Genomic DNA, 19962 nt, shown 5'->3' with positions numbered 1-19962 from the left:
TTGAGAGGGAACGCTGTTTCCCTCTTGCATCAGTGGGGCTTGCTTGTATGTTGTTTTCATTGGCCCCATGTAGCTTTTGAATTTTTCTAATGGCCCAACATACCCTCTCCACTGAGTAATCAGAAGCACCTCCATCCCCACCCCACACATACTGAAGACATACTGGAGACAAATTTGTTCACCCAGGCTTTTAGATTCAGGGGTTCTCAACCTTGGGTACCCAGACGTTGGTGGACTTCTACTCCCATAATCTCCAGCCATAATGGCCAAATGCCATTGTTGTTGGGGGTTATGGGAGTTTAACTGAGGGACCCAAGGTTAAGAACCCCTAATATTCCATGTTTGCAAAAGATTCCAAATTTAATTATTTTAATGCTTATATTATTTTCATTCTAAACTGCCCAGAGATGCATGTTTGGGGCAGTATAGAAGTCTGATAGATAGATAGATAGATAGATAGATAGATAGACAGACTTGAAACCAACCCCTTTACTAACTGCTGGTCCGGGAAACTGCGCATGAAGAATGTAGCGGTCCTTGAAACTCTGCACGAAGAATTTAGCGGTCCTTGACTCCAAAAAGTTTGAGAAACACTGCTATAGACTGCTTCCGTCTGAGGCTTTGAGCTTTCTTAAATACAGTCAAAAATACTTAGTAGGTTACAAAAACAGGTTGTCTTAATGCACGCTTAAATGTTTATAGAGTCTTTTGCAATGCCCTAGGTAGGGTGGGTATAGCCTAGTGTTTCTTATTTTAGTTACGTTACAGGTAAACAACAATAGAACTGTATCAGGAATATGCAAAAGCATGCACACACACAAGAAATATAAGTTTCTAACGCAAAATCTAACAAACTGTTCCCTGTGCTGAATTCCCTTTTCCTTGAACTCACCCAATTCCTGAGGAGAATCAAGCTTCTTGCAATCCTTTCTTTTAAAGATTTACAGAGTTACTCTATGAAAGAAACCTCCATGCCAGCTTTGAGCATGAGGGAGCAAAACCCCATTGCCCCTCACTAAGCCATTTTGCATGCACTTCTCTCCAACAAAGAACCCCCTTCTTGTTCCCAGAATTCCCAGCAGCTGCTCTCTAGGTCCCATCCACCTGGTGTACTGATGGGCTGCCCTAGTGTTGCAGCCTAGGGGGCAGGGCATGGAGAATGTGGTAGGTGGCTCCAACATGCTTTAAAATTTTGAGGCTTGACTTTTTGGCATTTAAATCGCCACGATTGGAAAGGTCAGGATGGAAACCAGTGTATTCTCACTATCTGTGATCCACAGTGTCCCTTAGTCCCACAACTTAGCCCCACAGTGCAATAACGTCTACTACAATGGTGCTTCTTCTGTTTTTCCTTCCAAAACTCCAGTTTGCTGCTGTGCAGTTTTCGCAGTCCACGACCACCGCCTTTGATTTTAATGCTTATATCAGAGACCCCAACCCTCGAAAACTCTTGGCCAATGTGCAACATGAGAAAAGCATCACAAATACTTACAAGGCGATCAAGTTCGTAGTGTGAGTAGTTTTACTTTCAATTGAGAAGGGTGATCAGGAATGGAGCAGCTTGGGAAGGGGTGGAGTGGAGCCCAGGGCAGCATGCCTTTGACAGAATATATAAGCCAAGAGATTGCCCAATATACTGAGTCACCCCTGTAGCCTATTTTGTTCAGTTGCAGTCATGAAAGGGAGCAGGAACCATCACATACAGGGGACTGGCAGAAGATAGCAGTGACACTGGGGTACCACCATAGGCTGTGCACTCTAATAGTTTGAAAACATTTGTTTAGGCCATGATCTCAGACTATCAAGGCAAGTTGTAGGGCTGGGCAGAGATGGAGTGGGAGCCTTCCCATCTACCCTGAAAGGAAGCCCTGCTCCTGAATTCTAAGAGTTTGTTAAAGCTGTAAGACTTGTTTGTGTGAACATGAATAACCATTCTCCTGTTTGCTGATGGCAGGGATACCATTTTCACACCTGAGTGCGGCATGCGACCACAGGCAAACAAAGCAATTATCATCATCACAGATGGACAGGCCACTGATATAGACACTGGGGGCATAAGCGCAGCAAAGAATAAGGCGATTACACGCTTCATCATTGGGGTAAGGCAATGGCCCTTTGGACATAGTGGCTGGGGATGATGGGAGTTGGTGTCCAACAACATCTGGGGACCGAAGGTTGAGGAACCCTGGTAAGGTATCCAGAAGCCTCAGGGCCATGCTACCACGAAGCAAGGTGAAGCAGACGCCTTCAAGTGGCAGTCTATGGGCCTCTTCTCAGGGACAGCACAGCAGCCCACCCAGCAATTCCACCAAGGATACAGAGAAAAGAAGACGAGTAAGCACTGTGTTGCTTTTTCTCTTCCCTTCCCAATAGGAAGTGGGGCGGGGAAGGAAAGGGGAGATATTTGAAGGATAGGCCTGGGTGGTTTTAATTTTTTTTTTTTTTAAGAAAAGGGAAGGGGCACCATTTGGTGCTCTGCTTCAGGGAGCCAGTTGTCATGGTTGCTACCAAGGAGGCTTCCCCAATTGGGGGTGGGGTGGACGGGCTGTGCAATTCAGATTAGGACTCTAGCCTTATTCAGACATTACGTTGTTCGAGTGTGCCAGTGTTGCTACACTCATATATATTTTTGTGTAAATGACTGTACCTGCGTTGTTTTAAAAAGTGAACCTGGGTACAGGTCCCTCAAATGCATGGTACAGACAGAGAGTGAAGTGCTGTACCTTTTTGGTTGTGGCCCCTCAGTTTGGAATGTACTCCTGGATGAACTTCACCATGCTTCCTCCCTCAGGTTTTTAAAGAAACATTTAAAGAGCCATCTTTTTAGAGAGGCTTTTTAGTTTTTATTTTCGGTCTGGGACCAGTAGGTTTTTAAACTGTAAATCTGAGTTTAACTGAGTCTAGTTTTTAACAGAATTTTATTAATTTTATATTGCTTTATCTGTTTTATTGTCTTTGTGAGCTGTCCCAAGCTGTATCGCCCTGAGGGACAAGATACAAATATTTTACATAAATAAAAACAAAAACCTGTGTTAAACATAACAAGTGGATAACTGTACCTCTGTACAGATCTGTACCTATGTACATTGTACACTCATCATACACAACAGAATGTCTGAATAGGGCCCATGTTGCTACGGGAGGAAGGTTAGCCTTTTCTCTATACACCATTTTCCTAACTGAAATGCCCTTGCTCAAGATGCTCCTTGCCCCACAAGGCAGTGGGGAGCATACAGGTGCTTGCCCATTTGGCCCTCCAGGGCAAACAGCAGCTGGAAAGGAGTGGGTGTGCAATTTCAATAAGGAAAATGAAACAAAGCGTCTGGAGGAACCAGACATCTCCAGTGCTCATTCAGCCAAGGGAACCTGAACCCTGTGGTGCAGCCACTGGGCTTTTTATGCTTAGGGGAAGAGAAGCCTATAATGAGGGGCCTTACTAGGTGGTGCCTTGTTCTCCCCACTCCTCCTCAGCTGTGTATGGAAATCCCAGAGTCTTGCCTTTGTGTCATTTAGCAATTAATTGCTTCCCCAGATTGGGCAGAAGTTCAAGAAGAGTGAGTCTGAAGTGTTTGCCTCAACGCCCAAGGAGCAGTTTGTGAAGCACCTTGACACATTTGAGCAGCTCAAAACCAGCTTTACTGATCTCCAGTCCAAGATCTATGCCATCGAAGGTGTAACTGCAGATGGGAATGGTACGGAATCCAGCCTTTTGAAATAGAAGCTTAGCCCAGATTCAAAGGTTACCTGCTACAAAGAAAGAGGCCAGTCATTAACTTCTGGCAGACTCCCATTCTATGGTACAAGCTTCAGGCATCTGCATTGCATGGTGTGTCTGAAGCTTCAGTTTGCACATCCATGTGTGCCAAAAGGACAAACCACCTGTCAGACAGATGTTCCCCTAGTGGCCAAGCTTAATTTCTGAAAAGAGGGGTGCTAGGGCTCCTGCCTTTCTAGAAGTCACATCCTCTAACCCAGAAGCCATGCCCCCTACTCTCAGATGTGCATTGGCTGGGATAACTTGGTGGAGAGATAAGTGCATTCTAAACATGCTCAGAGGCACACTCCCATGATTACTACTGCACACTGTGGTAGTGATGAAGCTATAGCCGTGGTCTCCATCCATTCCTAAATTTGATTGGTTCTTTGCAGCCCCACCCCTTCTTCCCCCTCCCCCACAGCTTTCATTTTCCTCCATGGTGCACAGTTGTAGCTCCTTCTGGGATAGGAAGGGGCAGTTGTCTACACAAAGATGTATTTTTCCCCCATCTGTGTATGTTGCAGGTACCAGTGACAGCGGCTCCTTCCACTTGGAGTTATCATCCAGTGGATTCAGTGCAGATATATCCCAGGTGAGGCAGAAGCGGGATGTGTGGTGTGGAATGTGAATTCTTGGCCCCATCATGCATTTCAAAACTTGTTTCTCCCCCTCTCCACAATGTAGGGCCGGGTGGTCTTGGGTGCTGTGGGTGCTGACAACTGGGCCGGGGGACTGTTAGAACCGCAAAATGATTTCATCAGTGAAAGGTTCATCACCGCCCCCTTGGCCAAGAAGGATATGGTAGCAGCCTACTTGGGTGAGTAGGGCAAGCTGGTATTCCCCAAATACTACATCCCACAGCTGTCTGGATCCTTCCTTTTAGGTCTCTGTGCTGGGTGTGTGTGTGTTGGTCTTTTATAGTATAGAAAGAGGAATGATAATTCACGTCTGGGTTTTTACAAAAATTAAATCCAGTTGTTTCTGGTCTTTCAAATTTCCACAGCATCCCCTGCCCCCTCCGCTTTGACTGAGCTATATCTGGCTCCTGTGGAGCTTGGAACAGGGCTGGGGTGTGTTGTTGAAGCACAACTATGCTTCTTAGAAGTGCCTCTGTTTTCAAAGAGACAAGCAAAAGAAACAAATGTTTGATTTGCTTTTAAGTGTCTCCTGCTTTTCTGGACATGGTTGCTGATTCTTAATTCATCATTTCCTCCCACCAGAACCTCCCCACTTTAATGATGTGGCTGCAAACCTATGTGCATTTTATGGGAGTAAGCCCCATTGATGGGACTTGCTTCCTGCATAGATTGTGCTGTTGAGACCACAACTGCCATTAGAAAAAAACAGTTGGGGATGGGACTGTAGCTCAGTGGTAGAGCATCTGCTTTGCATGCAGAAGGTCCCGGATTCAATCCCTGGCAGCATTTCCAGGTAGAGCTGGGAAAGATTCCTGCCTGAAACCTTAGAGAGCTGCTGCCAGTCAGTGTAGACAATACTGAGGTAGATGGACCAATATAAGGCAGCTTCTTATGTTCCTAATCTTCTGATTAACCCAGGTTGTTATATGCGGTCCTAGCACCCGCCATTTCACAGATCCGTGGTCAGGCCACGTGCACTCGGTCTCGGTATATATGTGTTTAAAAGGGGTTTAAATTCGGTTATCCATGGTTCCCAGACAGAAATGACCTCAGAAGTCATTTCCAGCCACCATTTTGCTGATCGGAGCCATTTTGTGGCTCTTTACTCAAACCTCCCCCCCCCCCATGATTTTTCATGGAAAATTGGCACAATTGGGAGTTTGGGGGGGACATTGCTGGATAGATGGGGACCTGCAGAGCATGGCAAGGTACATTATTTCTCCAATTTCAGCCTTTTTATTGGATTTCTTGCCCTTTTTTGCCCTCCAGGAACCTAATCCCCCAGTTGCCATTGACTTGCGTACTCATTATCCGTGGTTTTGTTATCCACTGAAATTGGTGGGAATGGAATCCCTGTGGATAACAAGGGCCACCTGTACAGAGGCGTATCTAGGGAAAATAGCACCTAGGGCAAAGACTGAAATTGCGCCCCCTGTCCAAGCATCTGACACCCATCTTTCAGATAACTTTACCATAATATCAACTGAAAAATACAAGTCAAGCTCATTAATCTTTTAATATTTCAAAAACTATTTAACAGCCAGACCAAAAAATGCTGGAAAACTACAAATTTCAGTATGTGGGGGCTCATGAAATACCCAAATACTATGTGGAGATGTACTTGGAAAACTAAACAGAAGTGCCTGTCTAATTCTCTACTATGCATTGTAGCATCACCATTACATAAGTTTTAAAAATCAATGGAGAATTTGACTTTTCCTAGATACTCTGTTAATAATTAAAGGATATGCAGAGTAAACTGTGTCACTGCTTGGAATATATTCTAGTCTTTCAGAAAGACAGTTAAAATGAGAGAAAGAGAGCAAGAAACTCCCAGTGGGCCTTAATATTAAGGGTTTCACACTGATTCAAAGACAAACTCACCATTAATAGCCATATTAGCAAGACATCACATTTAACTCACTTATCACAAGAAGCAAAGTAAGAGCAAATGAATACAATCCTAGCTCTTAAGCGTCAGCTCAGTATTCACAAGCCCTGATTCTCTGTAAATAGTGCCAATCTGAATATGTGTACAGTGTCTTATATTATATTTTTATTATTATTATTTTTACCCATAGCCCCTTTGGGGGGCTTCCTAAAGGCTGGGGGGTTTTTTTTTGCAAAGATTCCCCCTCACCCCGCTGGCCTCCAGGGCCTTGCAGGGACCATTTGAGCATGTGCAGTGGCCGTTTTTAAAAATAATCTTTTTTTTTTTTAAAGGCTACTGAAAACAAAATGGCCACCGTGCATGCTCAAATGGCCTCTGCAAAGCCTGGCATGACCTAGAGCCTCACAGAGGCCATTTGAGCATGCACGGTGGCCATTTTGTTTTTGGCAGCCATTTAAAAAATAATAATTACAAAATGGCGCCCCCCTTCAAGTGGTGCCCAGGACACGTGCCTTGCCTGCCCTACCCCTAGATACGCCCCTGCACCTGTATAGCGCTAAAATGATTTTCTAGCCCAGGGGTCTCAAACTCATGGACCATGGGCCATCTACTGCCTACGTAGTTCCACAATATAGCCTATGTGCTCTTAGCAAGTTACTAATCCTCCCTGTTGTAGAGGGTAAAGTATACTTTTGTTATGCAGGTGTGCCTTCACTTTATGCCTTCTCCTTCTCCTTTGTCTCTGTTGAATGATTTTTCTTTTCTTTTCAGGATATGCAGTGAAATTCCTAAAGCACAATCAAAAAGAGTTCTATGCTGCTGGTGCTCCCCGATACCAGCATGTAGGACGGGTCTTCATCTTTGAGGTCAACCTCACCACTACCAACTGGACTTTAACACAGGAGATAGAAGGGCCGCAGGTGAGGAGAATGGGGCACTAGGGAACTCTGTATTTGTTTGTTTAAAAAAAATTACATGCTGTCTTCTGACATTTGTGAATCTCCAAAATAGCTAACCAAGTTTTTAATGTTCAGATAAAAGCATCTGATAAAAATGAACATCATGAAGCTGCATGCAGACTTGACTACTGCAATGCGCTCTCTGTGGGGCTGTCTTTGTACATAGTCCAGAAACTGCAGAATGCAGCCTTTACCCTTCCATTAAACTACTGCTCGGGGCGGCTTACAACATTAATAAAACACACTGCCTCATTCGTTAGATTTCCTCCTGACTAATGCTGCACTAGTGCAAACGTGGTGCTAGCTAGTTCTGCTAAGTTGGGATCGTGCATTCCAGATGGTAGGCTTGTTTACATGACTGTTAAGCACTCCATATTTGTGTGAGTTATAAGCTAGGTCAGAGGAGAGGAAAGTGACTGTGTGGCAGGCAGACACAGGGTCCAGCGGTATTGGCTCCTGCCTTGGTAATATGCTGGGTAGGATGATGCCATCGGAGCCTGTGCCCACCTCCCAGAAGACCTAGCTTTTAACTCACACATGACCAAAAATTTGGAGCACGTGCACAGCTCCTGAAGGTGGGTAGGATGCTGGACTTACCCACACAACAGTCATGTGAACAGGTCTGGTGTTGTGCTGCTGCAACAGGGTGCGCTTTTGCCACCTGTGGCATGCCTGCTGCAGTGAAACGTCTTCCTCAGTCCCTATGCATTGCAGGGAATGATGTAAAGCTGTCTGCCATCCTTGCTACACAATCAGAACACCAGCACATGTGTCGTGAATCTGTTAGCTCGGCTAACCCAACAGGATTTTACAACCCCCTTCAGCACTCCCCCTGAGAGTAAACAGAAAGCAGCAGCAAAACCGAATGAAGGAAAATAAAATGCTCACAAAGCAAATAGTCAATGGATTAAATCCCCTGAACTGAAACTAGGTACCCTGCTCTAACACTAACTGAGTAATAAGTGGAAGGAAAAGACTAAACAAGGAATGAAACAAGTGAAGAACACAGAACAAGGAATTAAGGGAACAATGCAGGAAAGTACAGACAAGGCAAACTGGGACATAGAAATGGTTGAAATTCAAGAGCACACTATCTGCAGCCAACAAAGTTGCAAACAGCATCAGAGCAATGAGAGACTGTTGAATATATATGGCTCAAGAGAACCAGCAGCCAATCAGGCTTCCCTGAGTCAGCACTTTGGCTTTCTTTCTTGGGATCTCCTACTCCTGCATGACTCCCACTGAGCCTGCCTCTTGAGACGTTGTCTCAAGACAGGTGAAATCCCAAGCTGTTTCCCATCAGAGGTCATGTCTGGCAGCTGTTGCAAATCCTCAGCTCCAGAGTCTGGTTTCTCTGCCAAATCCTGTGGCTGTGCCTCTAAGCCCTCACTAGCTGATAAGTCCTCCTGCTCTGACTCTTCTGAGTCAGAAGTCTAAGCCATGATACCATGTGGACCAAGAGTGCAAGAGGCTGAGCAACTCTGAGCATCTGGCCAGCTTATGAGGGTGCATCTTTGTCCATTGCACTACTGAAGCATTTTTCTGGATGTCAGTCAGCATCCCAAAAGCCCCAATCCAGATTCTCCTTACCATGCATCTTGAAGGTCCCTGTGCTAGTTCCTCCTTAATCCCATACATTTGTATGTTTCTTTTGCAGATTGGGTCATATTTTGGGGCAGTACTTTGCCCAGTGGATGTAGACAACGATGGCGAAACAGACCTGCTCCTCATTGGGGCTCACCTGTATTTCACTGAGGCGAGAGGGGGTCTTGTTTATGTGTATGGCTGGGGACAGGTGAGCAAAGTGGGCCACACTCTGTGTATTCTGTGCATCCATGAGATTCCCATAACACTTTTCAGAATTGATGACTCTGAAAGAGAGTCCCTGTTTAAGAACATCTCTCCTTCCAGAACGGTCTTGTCCACCAAGGGGAGCTTCAGGGGGACACAGGATACCGCCTGGGCAGGTTTGGAATGGCCATTGCAGACCTGACAGACATCAATGGAGATGGAAGGACAGATGTGGCTGTGGGAGCTCCTTTAGAAGATGAGGAGAATGGAGTCATATACATCTATAATGGACATGGGAGGACCCTGAATATGCATTATAGCCAGGTAACAGAATATGATTATAAAAGTAATCTGAACACTAGTGGGCTTCAAGAGAACTGCTCGCCTGCTGCCACAAGAGATAAAGCAATTTAAATAATTAAAGGCTCCTATGAGCCCAAGATACCATTAACCAAGGAATCTCTGTGTGACTCTGTTCTAGCTTGGCTTCCTCTGTCAGGAGGTGTGCTCAGAACAGTGACTCAATGAGAACCACTGATGTGGGGGCTGCAATTCATACTCTTTCATGTGCTAAAAGTAAACATTTTTGGAGGGTAAGAGCAAAGGGTGCCTTTAATTCAGAACAGAAGTGTGCTCTGGCTACCTGAACTTCGGGAACTACTAAACTGTAGACACCATTCTACAGTCAAAGATTCCAAAGACTGGGCCGAAGGAGCACGCGGGGGCTTCCTTCCCTCGTGAATACTCTGCTTAAGCTCAGTTTTCCTTGGACTGAGGAGTGGACGAACTGACTTTGTGGTAGTCATAGGAATATAAGATGTGCCCTTCCGTCTAAGACCAAATGTCCTCCTAGACCAGCATCCCGTTTTCCAGAGTGGCCAACCAGATAACTCCAGGAAGCCCACAAGCCGAGCATGACAGCAGCTGCCCTACTCTCTTGTTTACCGCCTAGCCATTTTTATCCAGAGTTACAGCCTCTGCCCATGGAGGCACAGCCAATAGCCGTGGATAGACTGACATTCCACGGATACGTCTAATTCCCTTTAGCTCTTGGCCATCACCACTTCTTGTGGCAGTGAATTCCATACTTTAATGACATGTTTTGTGAAGAAAGATTTGCTTTTGTCTGCCCCGAATCTACTGGTCACATTGCTGTCCTATTGCAATAAACTACCAGCATTTATCTCACACAGAGAATTAAAGGTGCAAACGTTTCTCCCGGCTTGAAGTTCTTTGGACAGTCCATCTATGGAAAGACAGATCTCAGTGGAGATCAACTAACTGACATTGCAGTAGGAGCTCTAGGAAATGCTGTGGTGCTCCGGTAAGTGACTGAAAAGCCCTTGGGCTCTCTGGGAGTGGTGGTGTGCAAACAGAAGGTCCCTGGTTTGATCCCCCACATCTCCAGTTAAATTTATATTAGGAAGAGCTGTGTGAATATTCATCTGGTCTAGAGTTCTTGGATTCCATCCTTGCTCTAAAAGTAGAATGGAGTCTTGTGGCTTAGGAGTAGCAGATTATGAAGGAGGGAGTAGAACTATCATTATTTAATTATTTAATTATCTATTTATATACCACTTTCAGCAACAACAAAAGTTCTCAAAATGGTTTACATTTCAAATTTATAAGAAAATAGTTCCCTGCCCCAAAAGGGCTCACCATATAAAAACAGACACCAGCAATAGTCGCTGGAGGGACACTGTGCTGGAGTTGGAGAGGGACAGAACTTTGTCATGGCCCTCTGTGCAATCACACTAATGGGAGCTACGTCTGCACAGATAGTCCTTTGGGAAATGTCTCAAGCTCTTTGAGAGAGATGCTCCCACATCACTCCCACGTGTTCATTGTAGCTACTAGGGAAGGGCCATCTTAAGAGGTGTCTTTTTGCCAGTTAGCAGGGACTAATTTTGAGTTTACTTACTGTAAGAGGGGAAGCCTTACCAAAAAGAGTTGGTGGCCATGGTGAAGGAGATCCAGGACACTGGGATGCGATCTTTAGTTATGGAAAGGAATTGAAATCTAAGTGGGAGGGGGGAATCTTTGCATTGTCTGGAAGGGGTGGGGCTCCACTGGTCATATCGATGAGTGAGTTGTGATTTGGAGTCAGTTTTAAGGAGAGTTCACACAATCGACATTAGGGTATGAGAAGCCTCCTATCCTAATATGGGAGCCAGACATGCTCCCGATTTTCAATTATGTGTTAGATAAAAACCAAGTTTGGAGGCAGGGAGTTTGATCATCAGTTATGTCCCAGATTTTCTCACCTACCTCATTCAGAAACTGGGGATCAAATCTGGGTAAGGCCCGCTCACCCTATATCCAGCTGGGGCTTGAGTGGTGATCCAGCTCTTCACCTCTGACCTTGTTTTTATCGAAAACTGGGAGCACTCCTGACTCCCAGAAAGTCCTGGAGAGGGCTTGTCTTTCTGGAAGCTGAGATGAGAAGCCAACAGCTTGCCAATGAGTCAAGGTGTGGGAAAGTGAAGTGTGGGCTGTTGCCCTGCTAGTGGGGCCCCCTCCCTTAAGACTCCGAGACATTTGTTTCCCCTCCTGTTTAATTATAACTATGCTCCTGCCTGAAATGTACACAATAAAGGAAAGATTGTTGACATTTACCTCTGGTTTAGAAAGGGGAAGTGGGTCTTCCTCCCAAAGAGATGGTGGGGTGGAGGAGATATGCAAAGTGCCTCTCCCTTTCCAGGAAATTAACCGGGTGTGACTGCCAGACAGGTGTGAACCCCTGCTTCTTTTGTTCTTCTTAATGAATTAACCATTGGCCAAAAGAGCTTTAGTCTGTGAAGGATGGCAGGTTATCGCTGTGTTCTGTTGCCCACAGCTCCAGGCCCGTCATTACAGTGGCCGCGGCAGTAAAGTTCCAACCCCAGGAAATCCCAGTGAAAAATGTGGAGTGTTTGGGTGATGCCAGCTCCTGGAAGACTGCGTCGGTCAACCTCAGTATCTGCTTCAACACCACCTTGGCCACCTACCACTACCAAGGTGAGGGACGCCAGAGGGCCATGGAGATCTAGAGCTCCTCTTTGACCCTAATCCTATTCTCCAGGAAAGCATTCAGCATCCAAGACTGTAGCTTAGGGCCCGATACAAGGGCAGGGCCTAGGCACCAGGGTCGATTCCACACCGGGAGCTTAGTCTGGAATTGCTATCTTTTGTTTGCTCTCTCTTTGAAGATAATCCAGATGATGTTGCTGATAGTCTGCTACTTAGAGTTCTCTGTATTGTCCTCCCATCTTTTTTCAGACTTGCGTTGTGGTGATTTTTTCAAATTTTAAAACACAATTGCAGCACCAGCTGTACAGTGTGAACTGCCAAAGCACTGCTGAGGCTACCATGCCTTTAATTAAAAGCTTCCTCCTTTCAGCTTCTTCTCCTTTGATTGTTTTGCTTTGCTTTTTGTTCAGAAAAGCAGCAGCAGCAGCATTCCTGATTAATAGTCTCTGAAATGCTCATTAATGACAACTTCTGCTCCCTAGGGTAGTTACTGATTTATTCCCATTATTTTCCCCCCATTTCATTTTAAGAATTGCAAATAATAATACTTCACTATAAAAGAAAAGCAACCAGCAATTCAAGTCTCTCTCTCTCACTCACTGTAAATAGGAATTTAATTAAGAGGCTTGAGCCAGCCTGAGTTCCCAATCCCAGATTACCAATGTCACGAGGAGCTCAGACTGGTGTGAGCTCCTCCTGCCGCCATTTCCCCTGGTTCTCTCTCACATGCCTCCTCCCCCAGACTTTTGGCAGCAAAATGATTGTGAAAACCAGCCCCTTCTCTTCAAATCTAGACTTCCCCTGCTGTACCGGAAGGTCAGGAAGTCCTTCCCCACTGATCTATCACCCACCCAACCTCTCCCCCTTCCTACACAAGCTTCCTGGTTGAATCCAGTAGGCCACCTGTAAGCCTTCTTATTCCCTCCCTCCAGGTCCTATCTCTGCCAGACTCTCCTTCCACTTGGAGATTGATCAATTTAAGATGAAGAACCGAGGAGTGTTTCGCAATGGTGAGAAGGTTACACATGGGGTCCTCGAGATAATCTCTTTGAAAGAGGTGTGCATTCCAGAGAATATCCTTTTCCAGGTAAATGGAGGCTTATTTCCATTGCATCCAACAGTATCTGAGTGAAATGTGGTAGCTGTTTTATATAATTGGCTTCTGACCTGGATATGGAACGGAAACTGCATTGGTCGCCCTGATGGATAGGCCTGGTGGATAGACAGAGGGAGTGTGACTGTTAATTCTCCTGGAGCTTTCAGCCACTTTCGATACTGTCAACCATGGTATCCTTCTGGGATGTTTCTCTGGGTTGGGACTTGGGGGCACAGTTATATGGTGGCTCCACTCCTAACTTGATGGTCATATTCAGACGGTGGTGCTGGGAGATGCCTGCTCCACCCCCTGGCCTTTGGCCTATGGGGTGCCACAGGGGTCTATTCTGTTCCCCATGCAGTTTAACATCAGTTTAACAAGCCTCTGGGAGAAGTCATCCGTAGGTGTGGGCTGCGGTGCCATCAGTAAGCTGATGAACATAAGAACATAAGAACAGCCCTGCTGGATCAGGCTCAAGGCCCATCTAGTCCAGCATCCTGTTTCGCACAGTGGCCCACCAGATGCCACTGGAAGCCACAGGCAGGAGTTGAGGGTGTGCCCTCTCTCCTGCCATTGCTGCCCTGCAACTGGTACTCAGAGGCACACCCTTGAGGCTGGAGGTGGCCCACAGCCCTCTGACTAGTAGCCATTGATAGACCTCTCCTCCATGAAGTCATCCAAACCCCTCTTAAAGCCATCCAGGTTGTTGGCCGTCACCACATCCTGTGGCAGAGAGTTCCACAAGTGGATCACGCGTTGTGTGAAAAAGTACTTCCGTTTGTTGGTCCTAGACCTCCTAGCAATCAATTTCATGGAGTGACCCCTGGTTCTAGTGTTGTGTGAGAGGGAAAAGAATCTCTCTCTCCACTTTCTCCACGCCATGCATGATTTTATAGACCTCTATCATGTCTCCCCGCAGTCGTCTTTTTTCTAAACTAAAAAGCCCCAGGTGTTGTAGTCTTGCCTCGTAAGAAAGGTGCTCTAGGCCCCTGATCATCTTGGTTGCCCTCTTCTGTACCTTCTCCAGTTCAACAATGTCCTTTTTAAGATGTGGTGACCAGAATTGTACGCAGTACTCCAAGTGTGGTCGCACCATAGTTTTGTATAAGGGCATTATAATGTTAGCCGTTTTATTTTCAATCCCCTTCCTAATGATCCCTAGCATGGAATTTGCCTTTTTCACAGCTGCCGCACATTGAATAGACACTTTCAACGAGCTGTCAACCACAACCCCAAGATCCCTTTCCTGGTCCGTCACCGACAGCTCAGATCCCATCAGCATATACTTGAAGTTGGGGTTTTTCGTCCCAATGTGCGTCACTTTACACTTGCTAACATTGAACCTTATTTGCCATTTTGTCGCCCACTCCCCCAGTTTGGAGAGATCCTTTTGGAGCTGCTCACAATCCGTTTTGGATTTCACTACCCGGAAGAGTTTGGTATCATCTGCAAATTTGGCCACATCGCTGCTTACCCCTGCTTCTAGATCATTTATGAATAAATTAAAAAGCACCAGTCCCAGTACAGATCCTGGGGGACCCCACTTCTTACTTCCCTCCATTGTGAAAACTCTCCATTTATACCTACCCTCTGTTTTCTGTCTTTCAACCAGTTAGCAATCCACACATGTACTTGTCCCTTTATTCCATGACAGCTAAGTTTCCTCAGGAGTCTTTGATGAGGAACTTTGTCAAAAGCTTTTTGGAAGTCCAGGTAGACTATGTCAACTGGATCACCTTTATCCACATACTTGTTGACACTCTCAAAGAAGTCCAAAAGGTTGGTGAGGAAAGATTTACCTTTGCGGAAGCCATGCTGGCTCACTCCCAGCAGGGCCTGTTCTTCTAGGTGCTTTACAATTTTATCCTTGAGGATGCTTTCCATCAATTTGCCTGGAAGGGATGTTAGGCTAACCGGCCTGTAATTTCCCGGATCGCCCCTGGATCCCTTTTTGAAAATCGGTGTTACATTTGCTACTCTCCAGTCCTCTGGTACAGAGCCCGATTTCAGGGATAAGTTAAATATTTTAGCAAGGAGGTCGGCAATTTCACATTTGAGTTCTTTGAGGACTCTTGGATGGATGCCATCCGGCCCTGGTGATTTGTTAGCTTTCAGTTTTTCCAGACAGTTTAGAACATCATCCCTTGTCACTTCTATCAGACTCAGCTCTCTAGCCTCCATCCCTAAAAAGCCTGGTTCAGGAACAGGTATATGCTCAGTATCCTCTGCCATGAAGACAGACGCAAAGAACTCATTCAGTTTCTCTGCAACCTCCATATCCTCCTTAATAATCCCTTTCACTCCCTCATTGTCTAATGGCCCAACCGCCTCCCTGGCAGGTTTCCTGCTTCTGATGTACTTAAAAGAAGTTTTTGTTATTCCCCTTGATACTTTTGGCTAAATGTTCCTCAAACTCTCTTTTTGCCTCCCTTATTGTCACCTTGCATTTCTTTTGCCAGAGTTTGTGTTCCTTTCTGTTCTTTTCATTTGGACAGGCCTTCCAATTTCGGAAGGAAGTCTTCTTCCCTTTTATGGCTTCCTTGACGGTACCCGTTAGCCATGCTGGCATCCTCCTGGACTTAGTGGTACCTTTCCTCCTTCTGGGTATACAATCTAACTGGGCTTCTAGTATTGTGGTTTTGAGTAAACACCATGCACTCTGGAGCGAAGTGACTCTCCTGATTTCCCCCCTCAGCTTTCTTTTCACCATACTCCTCATTTTGGAGAAGTTTCCTCTTTTGAAATTTAAAATGTCTGTGTTTGACATCCTTGGTGATTCTCTCCCCGCATGTATGCTGAATTTGATGGCACTGTGGTCACTGTTCCCTAAAGGGTCGATGACACTGACATCACGCACCAGGTCCTGGGTGTCACTCAGAATTAGATCCAAGGTCGCCTTCTCTCTGGTCGGTTCCATGACAAACTGTTCTAAGGCACAGTCTTTTAGCGTATCTAGAAATTTGACCTCTTTGTCCTGACTTGAATGTGAATTTACCCAGTCTATGTGTGGGTAGTTGAAATCACCCATAATTACAGCCCTGCCTCTCCTTGATGCCTCCCTGATTTCCTCCTGCAACTCCCAGTCACTGTCGGCATTTTGATCCGGAGGGCGATAGCATGTCCCCAGTAGCACGATTCCTTTCCGGACTTGTATAGTCACCCACAGGGTTTCTGTGGAGGACTCCAGTGCATCTAGGTTTTCTAGCTTGTTAGATTCTATCCCTTCTTTAACATACAGTGCTACCCCTCCTCCAAGGCGCCCCTCCCTGTCCTTCCTATAGAGTTTATACCGAGGGAGAACAGTGTCCCACCGGTTCTCACTGTTCCACCATGTTTCTGTTATGCCCACTATGTCTATTTCTGCATTAGCAACCAAGCACTCCAGCTCACCCATCTTGGCTCGGAGGCTTCTGGCATTGGCATACAAGCACCTATAGACTGAATCTTTCCCCTGATGTATGCTATTCCTTTGACCTGCTGGCACAGCCTCCCGTCTGCTCTTTATGCAGTTCTGCTCCATCCCCATCTGTTTTATTTGAATTCTTTGCAGCCTCACACTTTAAAGGATGTCTTTTGCCAAACGGGATACTGCCCAGCTCCCATCAGCTGTTCCCCAGGTGTCATTTTAAAAGCTGCTCTGCAACCTTTTTGATTTTAAGCGCCAGCAGTCTGGTTCCATCTTGGTTCAAGTGCAGCCCGTCCCTTTTGTACAGGCCTTGCTTGCCCCAAAATGTGTCCCAGTGCCTAACAAATCTAAAGCCCTCCTCCCGGCACCAACGTCTCATCCACGCATTGAAACCCCTCAGCTCTGCCTGTCTCACTGTACTTGCGCGTGGAACAGGTAGCATTTCTGAGAATGCTACCTTGGGGGTCCTGGATTTCAAAATGCTACCTATCAGCCTAAATTTGGCTTCCAGGACCTCCCAACTGCATTTCCCCACATCGTTGGTGCCGACGTGCACCATGACAGCTGTCTCCTCCCCAGCGCTGCCTAGGAGCCTGTCTAGAAGCTGCGTAATGTCCGCAACCTTTGCACCAGGCAGGCAAGTCACCGTGCGGTCAACACGCAGGTCACAAACCCATCTCTCTATCCCCCTAATGATCGAATCACCAACTACAAGGAGGCCCCCACCCCCCAGAGGAGTATCCCCTGTGCGAGAGGATATGGGCTCATCATCCACGGAAGGGGTCCCTTCTAAAGGAGCATTTCCCTCTTCCTCAGACCAATGTCCTCCTCGCCCAAGACCTTCATTCTCCCTGACAGCAGAGGAGCTACCAGCCCTGGAGTGGGATGCCTCTATCACATCCCTGAAGGTCTCATCCACATGCCTCTCTGTCTCCCTCAGCTTCTCCAGATCCGCCACCTTGGTCTCGAGGGAACGGATTTGTTCCCTGAGAGCCAGGAGCTCCTTGCACCAAGCACACACCCATGACTTCTGCCCATGGGGCAAATAGTCGTACATGTGGCACTCTGTGCAATACACCGGGAAGTGCCCCTTCCCCTGCTGACCTTCTATCTTCATACTGTTTTAGTTGGCTGTTTACAGTATTTAGGGAGCTTATTGTCCATTTATTAGATAGTTTATTAGGATAGGACTCAGCTGTAATGGTCAGCTATTTAACTGTCCAAACAGCCTTTCCCAAGAATATGAGAGATACGAGGGAGGGATATGTACTTACGTTCTCTTCTCCACCAGGCCCCTTGTGATCCTTGTGATCACGGGGACTTGTTCCAGGCTCCCCCGCACACTTCCCGCTAAACTCCTGCAAAACTCCTATGTCCTGTTTGCTATCCCTGTCCGCTATGCTCTGTTTGCTATGCTCTCGGGCCTACACCTCATATGTAGAGTAGGCTTCCAACTGTCACACAGGATGTGAGTCAAAGGAAGGAATGTGGGGCCCCTCCCAGCCCTAGCTGACTCCACCCCCATTACTAAGTAACACTGCCTTTAGGTAACCCTAAGAACTCCTAGCCCTGTTATATGTTAACCCTAACAAGTAACCCTAACAAGTAACACACACAGAGACAGAGGGACTAAGACCTACCACTTAGAGAGAAACAGCCCCTGCTAAACTCCCCTCTTGGTTTGTTTGAAGTGGAAAAGGCTAGATGTTTAGAAGGGCTTGCTCAGCTTCTCAGCTGTGTCTCCCAGCTCTACCTATCTTTTAGTGAGCAGACACCAGGGAGACAGTGGATGTTCTGAACCATGGTTTGGAGGCTGTTCTGGACTGGATGGGGACCAACAAACTGAAACTTTATCCAGATATGATGGAAGTGCTCTGGGTTGCTAAAACTGATTATCCAGGTAGTGAGGTAAATCTGATCTTGGACGGGATCACCCTCCCTCTGAAAGACAAAGTTCACCGCTTGGGGGTGCTTCTGGACCCAACGCTGTCCTTAGAGGCACAGGTGGTGGCGGTGTGCAGAAGTGCCTTTTACCAGCTACAGCTGGTGTGCCAGCTGTGACCCTACTTAGAGAAGTTGGACCTGACTTCAGTCACTCATGCTTTGGTAACATCCAGATTGGACTACTGCAATGCACTCTATGTGGGGGGTGCCCTTGAAGATGGTTCGGAAGCTTCAGCTGGCTCAGAATGCTGCCGCAAGGATGATCATGGGTGCAAGTCGCTTCACGAGTATAACACCCATCTTGCGGCAGCTTCATTGGTTACCAGTCCACTTCTGGGCTAGATTCAAGGTGCTGGTCTTGACCTTTAAAGCTCTACACGGCTTGAGGCCAGGGTACCTTTCAGACTGCATTTGCACGTATGAACCTGCTAGGGCCCTCCGCTCATCATCTCAAGCCCTGCCCATGACCCTGCCACTAACAGAGATCCAGTTGGCGGGGACTAGACACAGGGCCCTTTGGGTTGTAGCCTCTTGACTTTGAAATGCCCTCCCTGAAGAGCTTCACAATGCTCCCTCTCTGTTTTTTAAAAAAACAACTAAAACCACATCTTTTAAAGAGGCTTCTTAATATTTCACCTGTTGCTTATATCTGGTAGGTTCTTTAGTCTTTTTAAAATTCTTAGTTTTTAGCTTTTTAAAGAATCTAATTTGAAAATTTAAAAGCTAATTTTGATTGTGGTTTTAGCTTGGATTTTTTAACTTGCTTAATTTGGTTAATTTTATTAGTCTGATTTTATATTGTAACTATTTTATATATGTTGTGAGCCACCCTGAGCTGTAATGTACTGGAGGGGCGGGGTATAAATGTTTTAAATAAATAAGTAAATATATAGACACTTTTGTGTGTTGCTAAAAGCACAGCTGCTGGTGGAGCTGGCTAAATATGCAGGGATCTCTCTTTAGGTAGAAACTGACAACTGTCAGGGGTGTTTGATGTTGCATGGCATCTGTCTCCATTGCCTTTCAGAACTGCCTTGAGGATTACATCAAGCCTATCGAGGTCTTTGTAAACTTCTCTCTTGAGGATGGCCATGAACCTAACAACGGGAATCCTAGGCCTGTTCTGAACTCCCAAAGCAGCAACACTACACAGGCGGTGAGTGGCAGGAGCCAAGAATCCCGATTTCTTGAAAGAATGTAAATCTAACAGAGCAGGATAGTCTAAGAGGTCCTGAGCCTGGATTCTGTGGGAAGGAAGTGGAGCTAAAGATATAGGGTGGAGGAAATGTGGACACAGTAAAATATGCAAAGTTGACACCAGTTCCTGCTATGTACAGTAGAAGCACAATTTTGAAATGTACAAAGCTAACTTGGAGTCCTTGTATGTTGGGAAATGCATGAAAGAAGCATTATCTTGCCAGTATAAAACAGATCTTTTGAATTGAAAGTAGACTTCAAGAGCCAGAACTGG

The 19962-nt window shown here is 46.1% G+C and overlaps 1 protein-coding gene across 8 annotated transcripts in view; it reads left to right on the top strand.

Annotated features, from left to right (window-relative positions):
- The window catches only part of ITGAL (integrin subunit alpha L), an 87341-nt gene that overhangs the window by 50029 nt on the left and 17350 nt on the right, over positions 1 to 19962 (top strand). For all 8 annotated transcript variants that reach the window (XM_053260799.1, XM_053260796.1, XM_053260795.1 and 5 more), the window contains 12 exons: positions 1367 to 1512; positions 1955 to 2099; positions 3533 to 3692; positions 4282 to 4349; positions 4442 to 4574; positions 7058 to 7206; positions 8903 to 9040; positions 9157 to 9360; positions 10230 to 10360; positions 11873 to 12033; positions 12978 to 13132; positions 19519 to 19647. In XM_053260799.1, the coding sequence (XP_053116774.1) occupies positions 1367 to 1512; positions 1955 to 2099; positions 3533 to 3692; positions 4282 to 4349; positions 4442 to 4574; positions 7058 to 7206; positions 8903 to 9040; positions 9157 to 9360; positions 10230 to 10360; positions 11873 to 12033; positions 12978 to 13132; positions 19519 to 19647 (1719 nt within the window). The remainder of the gene's footprint in view (positions 1 to 1366; positions 1513 to 1954; positions 2100 to 3532; positions 3693 to 4281; positions 4350 to 4441; positions 4575 to 7057; positions 7207 to 8902; positions 9041 to 9156; positions 9361 to 10229; positions 10361 to 11872; positions 12034 to 12977; positions 13133 to 19518; positions 19648 to 19962) is intronic.

This window comes from Hemicordylus capensis, chromosome 6, assembly GCF_027244095.1.
Source record: "Hemicordylus capensis ecotype Gifberg chromosome 6, rHemCap1.1.pri, whole genome shotgun sequence".
NCBI lineage: Eukaryota > Metazoa > Chordata > Lepidosauria > Squamata > Cordylidae > Hemicordylus > Hemicordylus capensis.
The sequence above is the reverse complement of the archived record's forward strand: the minus strand, read 5'-3'. Positions and strand labels throughout refer to the sequence as shown.